The 11,523-nt window shown below is 36.8% G+C and overlaps 1 protein-coding gene across 1 annotated transcript in view; it reads right to left on the bottom strand.

Annotated features, from left to right (window-relative positions):
• Positions 1 to 1,788: 1,788 nt before the first annotated feature.
• Positions 1,789 to 11,523, bottom strand: part of tspan15 (tetraspanin 15) — a 36,866-nt gene continuing 27,131 nt past the window's right edge. Inside the window, exons 5-7 of the mRNA XM_017303844.1 lie at positions 4,871 to 4,987; positions 4,392 to 4,442; positions 1,789 to 4,019 (exon numbers count right to left, since the gene is read on the bottom strand). Of these exons, the coding sequence (XP_017159333.1) occupies positions 3,861 to 4,019; positions 4,392 to 4,442; positions 4,871 to 4,987 (327 nt within the window). The 3' untranslated portion in view covers positions 1,789 to 3,860. The remainder of the gene's footprint in view (positions 4,020 to 4,391; positions 4,443 to 4,870; positions 4,988 to 11,523) is intronic.

The following is an 11,523-nucleotide window of genomic DNA, read 5'->3' as shown; positions in this document are numbered from 1 at the left end:
AATTTTCCTGCCTATACCAAAACTTTTATACTTTTTGTTAAACCATGCTCTTGTCTTTGACATTTCAGGTTGCCAGGGTAGATTTGCTCTAAAAAAGATATTTGGAGATGGTATCCTAATTGCATGGCTGACTTTATTAAATCCAGACTGCATCCAGCATCAAAGTGGGCCTGCAGCCTTTATGTAATAATAACCTSTGTTTGTATGACCTTAAGCCATTTGGATTATATGTGTGTCAGTATGTGAGTGTCTGGGTGACCGTATATGTGGAAATAATTGTGTTGAATGTGTGTATGTCAACAATGCAGTTGTTAAAGCTGTGGAAGGAAAGAACAAAGAACAGGCGGCCTCGACTCCAAAAGGCCGCAGCACCGCAGGTAGAGAGACAAAAGGCAGTGCTTAAGGCCAGCCTGCGCCCCCACACAGGTAGAGCATCAATAAAACTAAAGTGCAGCAAAAACGCAAAACATGAGATGAAGAGTCGGGGACTCATTGCCCTCAAATTTCTGTACTGCACAGGGATCCAAAGGACATATTTCCAGAATTTCACTGAGTTTGCATATCTTATCTGTTGACCCTTTGCACATTCTTCAGAACTTGGACGTCTAAACAACCTAAGCCTGTCAAAAAACAGACACCTGCAGCCTAATATTGCTTCTATTTGATTTCACTTTCTGGCCATAGGATGCTGCKCAGTCGGCTGCACAGAAAGAAAYGGATGAAAACCAGACTTGTTGTTTTTATTGTATAACTTAATGAAGAAAGATACAGCGATGATGGACAGCAGCAGTCAATCATAGTGACTGTCCTGCTCTTGGTGTGAACACTTTTTACAAGGTAAGAAGATTAACATTCACATACTTTATAAGTAATTATGATTAGAAAGATATCAAATATTGCATTATGGAGAAGGTACAGGTCTATCCATTGGTAACCATGGAAACAATGCCCCACCATCACGTAGCCATGTAACGTATGAGAAAAACCGGTTAGCATCTCGTCTTTTGTACGCTTTTAAGGCTGCTCTGCTGTAAGGGGAAACATGTTTATGACATGGTGAGATAAATTATGTGGTAAATGCAGACAAAATTGATAATTTGATCAACACATTAAAGGCGGCAGGAAGTACGGGTCGGTTTCTAAGCTAACCATTTCAAACTTCTGTARGTCCCAACATCTATGAGCCTCAATCAGGTGCGTTATTGTTCAAAGACAAATCATCTCGACACAAACAAGTAGAAACCATGAATAAACTGCCAAAAACTCTGTTCAATACTCCTGTCCCTCACTTCTGACATCCGTCTTGAATGACTAAGTGAGGTAGTTGCAAAGGGTCAATACGTATTTCCACAGAGTGAAAGAAGCATAATGTGAAACATCTCAGCATGCTGCTGAACATCAGCATACAGAGAGCGAATAGTAGACTAGATGCGTTTCATTTATTTATAATACACTTTGCATCTGTGCTYATACTGTTTCTATTTCATTGCATAATTGTGTTATGGTGCTCTGTCCAGTGCCTGCAGTCTGCACTAGTATATAGCTTAGCTCGGTGTCGTATCTTAAGTGTTTCATATCAGTCAATATCAATAATTATTGATAATTTGTTTTGCTTTAAATTTCTGAAATACTCTCAAAACTTTCCTGTTTTATCTACAATTTCCTTTTGAGCTGTTGTACTCATTTTCTCATTTCACTCCAAGCTGTTTCTTTTTATTACTTTTAAGCAGTTATGAGAAACAGTGGCAAAACCTTAAACTGCTGCTGTGCCAGTTACTCAAAAGGTTGTTGCTAGGCAACCATAGAACGAGTGAGTTGCTAGGTAACCAAAGAGTGAGTGAGTTGATTCCACCAACCTTTTACACGTTTACACGACATAGTTGGCCATGAGAGGTTGAAGCTTTTCCTCTGCCAACAACCCCCAGAATGCTTTGCATTTGTGGATCAGGTTCAGTGAAATTATTGAACATTCTAGCAGTCGTCATCTATTGATATTGATCACATATCTATTGTAATGTATTGTTACTGTGCGATTTTGAATATTTAAAATGTCTTCAAGCTTTCTGAAATTTGAGAGGGTGTATTCACATTGTTACGCCATCGTCATATCATTTGAAAATTGTCTCAAAATGACAATATTATTGTTTATCATAATTTCTGGGGCGATTTATCATCCAGTAAAATCTGTAATTTTGACAGGCCAGCAGAGAAACTATATTTTGCTCCTGGAAAGAACAAACCAGCAACAATGAATCAAAATCAGGGTTAAAAATGAACTTCTTTATGATTTAGTAGCTTTTGTAGGAATGTGTCAAATGCCCAATAAGTCATGTTGCATCTGCTGCAGATTTCCTCTGAACAATACACTTGATTGAATTGGGTCTTGTCACTTGGAATGGAAATGAAATGAGGAAAATKAAAGTCTTCTGAGTGACGGAACAGATTAATCAGTTTTGCGCCACCTGAACATAAATAATGGTAATGAGAAGAACCCATTACGTGATATCAATGACTGCCWGGCGGCATTTGCTCCACATGGCAGAAACAGCTTGGTGACAACCAGGAAGCTTCTTAGTCGCAGCCGATCAACATTCATGTATTCATAGCTGTCAAAGGGGCTCATATCTAAATGCATTGTGTAATTTTCAAGAAGATGTACAAGGGCAGAAATGTCAGGAACCAAAAAGGTCCCAGGCGTCTTACATCCAAACCGTAGAAGACAGATATTTAATGCAGTGGGTTAGTAAGTGTCGCTCCAGAATGGTGTTCTGACAACATAATACAGTATGTATGGAAATGCATAGAAAATGTAAATGAAATGAAGCAGCATTTTGTTACAACTGCCCTTCTGTTTCTCTCACTGCTGATGAAGTGGAGCCGTTGCATGTTCAGGGTAAACGAGGGAATGTATTTTCTGACGTTTAGTCATCAGATTTGCATCCCAGGCTGGAAAATACGGACAAACGTTTGATCCTAGATGTGTTTCTGAGTCACAGATGTGTTGAATTTAAGCTACTTTCTTGAAATGCCTCCTCCTCGTCTCGCTGTGATTTGTCAGGAGACTGGGACAGCATGAGGCGTGGGAGGGGGTTTGAYGAGACACATTTTTACAGCACTTGGGTCGGATAGTCAGAGAGCTCGAACTGTCTGTGGGCGTAAAGGTAAACAAAATGATATGAAACAAAGTTCTATAAACTTTATGTGGAGCTTTTGTGTTAAAGTATTGCTTTACAAATAAAAATATGAAACATGTAGAATGCATGTAGTTTTCCATCATTCTCACTTTTATGGAAGACTGGAAAGACCGAAATTATTGAATATTGAGACCAAAGCTGAACATTTCCTGTCTAAATACAACATGCTGTCTGTAAAGAAAAATACAGTGAAACATGGTGGTGGCAGCATTATGGAGTGGGGAGACTTTATTTTAGCCGTTTCATTTTGTTTTCATGCATCATCAGATTTTATTTTAAAATAACCGGTTTAATGTTTTTTACTGCAATTACTACAATATGAAGTATTTCAGTGATGCAAAACATGCATCAGAAAAGCTTTAAAAAGAATCAAAAAGTTTTTCTTTACTCATTCATCTTAAAAATTTAAATTTACRCAGTGATATAAATGTAAAGGTATTCATATTTAATGATGCTGATAATTGTCTTGCAGTTTATGAAAATCTGAAATTGTTTCAGACAGGCTGCAGTTATCCTGGTGTGTGTTTTTCCCCACCCCATTTTCCTTCCACTCAACTTTCCACTATGATTCTTGCAAAGAGCACCCTGAACAAACAACTTCTTAAAAAAATTATTTTATATCTTTATACACAAATCAGCTTTATGTGAGCTGTGAACACATTAAAATCAGCTGCGGGTGAAACGTGCGCTGTGCAGTGCATTTTTTACCTGAGGCAGGAGGATAACCAACAACAGTATAGCCATCTTTTTATAGTTGTCCTGCATCCAATGCATGAATGCATGTGTGCAGCCTCTCACGTGGATAACTTTCATCGCATCTTGTCGCTACAACACAGGAGAAAACAAGTCTATAAGCTCCTGTATTTGTAAAGAAGATAAATGTCAAAACACAGTTTCCTGTCTTACAGAATGTAGAACTTCCTGCCTTAGATGTTGCCTTAATTTACTACTTATAGCTGTTATTCCAACTTATTCTAAGGCTTGCAGGGATTTATGAGTTGCTGGAAGCACAGCAGAGGTTACAGGGTTATATCCAGCTACCATGGAGACGGGACTTTTAAACTGTTTGCCTTTAATTGGCACTTTAATGAGTCGGCTCTGTATGTCCAACAAGGGAACAGAAAACAAGATAATGAATTGGAGGAACTTTAGTTTAAAGAATTTTACATTTATGTTGATATTTCTGTGATCTCTTACCGTTTCATTCAAGATGTGGTGCCCACACAGAGTGTTGACCACTTCATTAGGCTGGTGAGATGAGAAGAAGACAGAAATAAATATATATGCATTTCCTTCATAGAATGTAAAGAAAAACTTTTTGCAGAAGTTTCTCTTCACACTTATAAAACATTAAGAGTTCAATTGCTGATGACTTGAATAGTTTTCCTGCATCTCCCAAACTCAGCTAACAGATTAGGAATATAAATTATTCACAGGGWTTTCATAAAGCGTGCATTAAGTGMTTTAATTATTTAACTCAGGTGAGTTGAAGCAGATAAAGGTTGGAGGACACCAGCCCTTAAAGATTGGATTAAAAGTTTTTAAGTGCCATTGTAAAAACTCCAACGAGCCACTAGTGGCTCCGAACTAATATATAAAAACCGTAACATGGAAATGCTGATGTAGCAGTATTTGCTTGCATACCATCRGTTGTGGTTGTAATGTTTCATGCTCACCTGGGTCATAATACAGCAGGTGTATGGGACYCCACAGGCCAGCGGGCCACGTCCAGGACATTTGTGGTATATGTTGACTTTCCAGTCTGTAAAATCTTCACCACCGCAACACTTAAACTGGCAGAGACAAAAAAAAAATTTCAGAAATCAGAGGAGGAAAAGCAAGAGGCAGAGAGAAGGGTTTCCAAAATAAAAAGGAAGAAAAAAGGCGATGAAAATAGTTTGGAAAACAGCATGAATTTCTGCTGAGCTGACAAAATGCCTGCAACATTTCAGGATGAAATGAGCAACAATTAACAAAGATTTACATATAAATGAGTGAATGTGCTTCTCTGTGCGTCTGGTGTTTGAATAGCCGGGTGATACGTTATATATTATAGATATTTGTAGCTCAATTTAGCAAGTCAATCACACACTATTCTCACATCCAGTGAGAGATTTAATTACAACAATTCTACATRGAGCAAATGGCAGTTCACTGCATAAACCTCCCATCGTGTATTATATCCTGAATGAATATGAAAACAAAATGAACGAAGCTTTCGGTTTGTCTTCTCACCAAAAACACAAAATCCACATTCTCTGATCTTTGCTCCACATTCAGCTGACATGCGACAGGAACAAAATGAACGGTTTCCTCCAGAACCAGTAAGTGGAAACCAGCTGTAATTTGGTTCACAGAAGTAAACAACACCCCAGGATTCCCATTATTGCTGCTTCTTTTTAGGTGTTGCTTRTAAAACCCCTGGGAAAAACAAAACATTACTTCACAAGGAAAATAAATGAGTTCCAATAAGAAACTTAAGGGAGGTGATTGCCTTGACCAAAGAGTTGGCCATTTGTTTGTTGGACTGTTATCAGGTGTTATAGAAAGTATTGTTTTTTTAGCTTGAAAGTCAATGTGTCTCATGGCGAAACGCAGCGCAAAAGGAAATGCAAAGTATTCAGATCCGTTTAGCTTTTCCAAGGTTTGGCATTTAAAAACTACAAACTCTAAAGTATTTTACTGAGATTCTATTTGATACATGAAAACAAAGTAGCACATGAATATTAAAGAACGAAAAGGAATATTTGTTTTTCTCTAAATAAAATGCTAAAATAAAAGAGTGGAATGCATATGCATTTCACCCCCTTTTACTTGATATCCTAAAATAAAATCCAGTCCAAACTGGATCACATCCTTCATTCAATGGCGTATTATGGCCACTCTAAAAAAAAAAAATTAAATAAAGGTCATAAAATTATGAGAACAAAGTCAAAGTATTGCAAGAATTAAGTCGTACGAGAATAGAGTCAAAATAATATGAGAATTGTAGCATTATKACTTTATTCTCGTATTATTTTTGCTTTATTCTCATAATACTGTGACTTTATTCTCTGAATATTATTATTTTTTCTCAGCATGGCTCCAACACTCTGTTGTACCTTCACAAGTCATCCAAAGAGTAAATATTAAATTAAAAATTTAATAGTTCATCATCTGAAAATGGAAMAAGCATGGCACAACTGAAAATCTACAGAGACATTTTTGTRTTYATCACTTTTAGCTGCATTTATTTGCATGAAAAGAAGTCCATAAATAAAGCCTTCTTGAACATTTTTCATTATTCACCTTCAGAGTCTCACATTAACCAAGTATGCTTAAAAAGAAAAAATATCGGGACAAAAAAATACTGAAAGCCAATCCGAGACGCAACCAGTAAAGCATTTTTCTCAAGGTAGCCTTTCCACAGTGTTTCTATCCTTAACATTCAGAGATAAGCCAGCATTATTTGGATACTAAACCTGTGGAAAAGGAACAGTGTTCTCAGTATTTTGACAGTGTAAAATGCTGGCACTCAGGTTGTTTCATTGAGCTAAAGCCGTCTCTCTTTATGAATCCCTTTCTGAACGTCAGCCTCAGAGTGTAAACACGGACGGAAATGCCTGAGCGCCACAGTATTAGCTCAGCTTGCCATCCAATTACAGAACCAAATATTTCACTGAAGAAGAGAACCGCATAGAGAAGGAGCGGAAGAGACGAGATGTAAAGAGATATGATGAATAAAAATGAGGAGACACTCCGCCAGTCGTAACCGGTGTACAGATATGAAGCCTGCATGCTGGGACGTTTCTCCCACTTCTCACAAAGTTACTTATTTCTGATTGGCTTTAGACTAAAAAAACAACAAAAGAGGAGCATAAAACAATCATGGTTTTCTCTTTTGTTAAAACTAAGAATTACAAATCAGATTTTAATGGCAACAAGTAGGGTTGGGCAATAAATCAATAAAATATATTGCGATAGACACACAACATCTGATCAATACACATCTGATAGAATGTTCAATAATTTAACTGAACTTTGATCTAGAACCGCAAGGCATTCTGGGGGATATAGCCAGAGAAAAGGCTTTAGCCGTTCAACCTCTCACAACCAGCTAAGCATGTTTGGTGGAGTCAACTCACTCACTCACTCTCTGGTTACTTAGCAACAACCTGTTGAGTAACATTTGCAGTAGCAGTTTAACATTTCTWGGGAGAAGACGTATTCGAAAACACAACAAAGCTTTATAAAGTCAGAATCCACAAATTAGTTACAATTTGATCAGATGGGCAGATCTAAAGTAAAACATACAGGATACAAAAACACCATCACACCAGTTTATAGTTGAACCAAAACGTTTGACCCAAATCATGCAGCTTAAAAGACAGTCATACTGAATTCAAGGAAAGTTTCCTGGGATTTAGGAAATAGAAATAATTTGGGTAATTTAAGCTGCACTAAAACAGGAGAGGTTTGGTTTGGTTTAACTTCAGACAGTGAGAAAAAAATGTGGATGTGTATTTTTATTTAGTGTTTGTAAATATCTGATTTCAACTGCATGTATGCAGGTACATCCTAAAAATATAAAGTAATAACGTATACATCTTTTTAAGAAAATGACACTTCTGGATCACAGATTCATTACACATAGTAAAATATTTATTATTTCTTGTAATGTTAATGATTATGGTCCACAAATTGTTGCTTTTTAAAGCTCATATTTCTGGATTGGGGCTGTGCAGACACTAACTGCAAATTAAACACAAACGTCTCGCTGCGATCTCCGAGTATAGATCTATAATTCAATGAAAAAAACAGCTCTTGTCAAAACACAGGATCTACAGCAACAAACCGCGACTAAACCATCTCATCGAATGAGATGAGATGGTTTAGTCTCATCTCAGGAAGTGGGTTTAGGCGGTACTAAACCCACTTCCTGTCTGAAAGATGGGTAAAATAAAGTCTTCTGATATTAGATATTAGACGCAGATGTTCAATAAGACTGATGAGGCGACTGATTTGTTGCTGTGTGGTTGTGAAATCTTCTTGAAATACTTTAAACCCCACGATTTAAACCCCTCCGTTTAGATGACTCATGAATTTTCAGACGCTGATTTTTGCATCAAAAATGGACCAAAGAAGAAATGYGTAGGAGAGAAAGTATTGGATTTGAGACCATCCAAAGATTTCCACAAATGTATAAAGAAAACACACAAAAATAGAGCAATAAAAAAAACAGGCTCCAATTTGTTCAGAGTTAAAAGGATTTGACTCCAAAGCTTTAAAAATACCTTTAAGAGATCTGATAAGAGCAGATGTAGCCTGTTACAGGTGATGGGAGAATCTAATAAGGTTTAAGTTCAAAAGCCTTTTGTGGCAAAACATATTGAGTTCTGCTGTAAAACCCAAATACATTAAATGACCAGGATTTCTCATCAACAGAGGTTTTTCTGTCCACGTGGGTTGTAAGAAGTTAAGAGACGGCAAAACTGGGATTTATGAGGCTCTCGCTGTGAAAGATTAGTTTAGGGACCAAATAAAGGAAAAAGGTAAAGTTTGATCAGCTCAAAAGTTTGGTCACCTATCTACAGACCAGACTAGAATGATTCAGAGATTGAGATTAATTGAAATAAAAACAAAAAAAAAAACCCCTTCAGTCCAGAAATCCAGAAGTATCTGTGTTTTTATGGTTAAAATTTGTTTAAAACCAACCCAACGTTTAAAGAAAATCTGTTAAAGTGGAAAGAAATGGTAATAAATTTCCAACTATTTCTGTAAATCTATAACATCTATTCTATGACTAATTAATAATAATAAAAAAAAGATAACCCACCAATTATAATATACTACAACAGATAAAAATACAGGTGAAAATACAAACTGTTACGAAATAACATTTATAAAAAGTTATTAAAGTTTTTGTGAGTCAGGAGTGTCCAAAGTGTGGCTCGGGGGCCATTTGTGGCCCTTGAAATTATTTTGTTCAGCCCTGGACCACAAGTCAAGAATGCCAAAACATAAAAGAAKGCCAACAAAATAAAAAATAATTGGGAAATTGTCMGTTTTTGTTTTAATAATGCRACTGAAGCTCTTTTTCCATGTCTTGGCTCTTTAATAATATACAGATTTTATATAAAAAATWTGTTTATTGTTTAGCAGGTAATTTTTATTTTTCCATTTTTAATTTAATTAATTTTATGGCTCGACAGCTGGAGTGTCCCAGTTTTGGCCCGCAGGGCCAACATTTTGGACATCGGTCCTTTTACGTTCTAGTACCTACTGCTTAACTGAATAATTAAAGGAAAAAGAAGGATAAAATCAAAGTGTAAGAAGCATCTTGCCCTGTCTGCTTCAGCACCAAACCCGCCTCAGAACTAAGAGATTCTTAGTTCTGAGGTTGTGAATCAGGGGTCCAGAATCAGGCTGTTTGCTTCCACTCACTGAACCATAACTGGTCATTATGCAAATTAAATTCAGCTGGACACAATGGGAAATTATCTAAAAGAAAGTCATTAATTAGTGTCCAGAGTTTATGGAGGAAAAAACAAGTCTTCATGATTGTTTTAGTTCGTTAGTTTTTTCTGACTAACCAGTCAGAAGAGAAGCTGCGTAATGAAAGAGCTAATGTCACATTAAAAAGCCAATTAAAAAATAAATGATTCCCTTTTGCTATAAAACACACTCTTTAGATTGGAAACTAAAAATGTCCACATTAATACTAATAATAATAACAGTAGTCAGAATGTTGACTTAGTTGTTCTCACTTTACAAACGGGAAGGAATAATCATCAATAAAACTAATTATGGATCATTTTTAAGCTTCATGATGTTATAAATTASTAAAGTAAGATTATGATCTTCAACAAAACTCTCCTTTCAGTCCCATATGTGAGGAAGCATGGAGATCTTGGAACGTCACTTGAAGGAGTAAATCTACTTCAGCCCGACACCTGGACATGTAGACATAGTCCTGGTAAGTAMACATCAAGTCTCAGGTGTTAAATAGTTATTTGTCAATTCAAACGTTTCTTTRCACAAACAGAAAGTGCATGCTTTATGTTGTGGAGATTAGCCTCATGCTGTCAAAACAACTCCCAATTGAAGGCGACATGAAGAGGCTACACTCTGTTTTCCGCCTCATCTCCAGACCATTCCCACTGATTGGGATGTTAGCAGATTTCAAGGTCAAGAAATTTGAATTGCTGTTGAGAAGTAGTTTGTAGTGACAGGCGTTTGAAGTATCTTTTCTTTCTTCAGAGACAATTGAGCTCGAGCCCCTTCTGCCCACTTTTGATGCTTTTCTCTGCAACGTTTTGCAGAGAAGACAACATGCCCTTAACCGCGGTCAGACAAGCCAATCTGAGAAGCTCAGCTTTAAATTGCCGTAAGAGAAAAAGCGTGTAGTGTGTGCTTACAGCGGCCAMTGTGTTGTGAAGGAAAGCAATTGTCTCCGAGTACAGCGGTGCACCTTTGTGAAGTGAGCAATTGTGTATTTAAAGCCCTATGCGAAAGCACCAAGACGTGTCAAACTCAAGGCCCGCGGGCCAAATCCAGCCCAMCACAGCTTTTTATGTGGTYCTCTAGATTCTAGACTAATCACTAAGTGTGCTTAAATATTATGTTTTCAATCAAAACAATGCAGTTTTTATCTGCTTACTGCCAAATTATATCAATCAGTCTCTCCAGTTTTTTGAGAATTATCAAGGAAATTCACGTAAAATGAACAAATCCCTGCAGTTTTTTGAGCCAACACATAATTGKGAGTTTATGGCAGATTTTTCTCAAAAATTGTCAAAAACTCTTACTAGGACTAAACAGCTGCCTCAGCCTTAATCAATGTCAGATATGAGCTATACAGCAAGTAAAGCACAAATATTTTCACATTAGTACCGCAAACACTTTCATTTTTATTGCAAAAAAATAAAAAATAAAAATCACAAAAAGAACCACAAAGTCCTGGAGGGACTGAAAAAAATGTTCAATAATATTATTTAATTTAAGAATTCATTGATATTTTAACAGTTTGTGAACWGGTTTTATCAATATATTCCCGGAAAACCGGCCCTTTAAGAGCATTTTGATCTGGATTTGGCCCAAAACAAAGATGAATTTGACACCCCTGACCGAAGWGCGTAAATTAAGTAAGACATCGTYTGATCATCCTTGGATAAATGCACACAGCTGCTCATGTATTGAAAACACAAAACCACAAGAAGAGTAAACCACTGAGATTCTGCTGCCCTGTCAAAACATTGAACCGAAGAGCCGCCCTTACTTCCTGTAATTTGAGTATGCTATAATATGTTGGAAGTAAACAGTAAGAAAGCAACATATGCCATGGCATTGT

This window comes from Poecilia reticulata, linkage group LG3 (genome assembly GCF_000633615.1).
Source record: "Poecilia reticulata strain Guanapo linkage group LG3, Guppy_female_1.0+MT, whole genome shotgun sequence".
NCBI lineage: Eukaryota > Metazoa > Chordata > Actinopteri > Cyprinodontiformes > Poeciliidae > Poecilia > Poecilia reticulata.
Note: the sequence above shows the minus strand (reverse complement) of the source record. Positions and strands in the feature narration are given on the sequence as shown.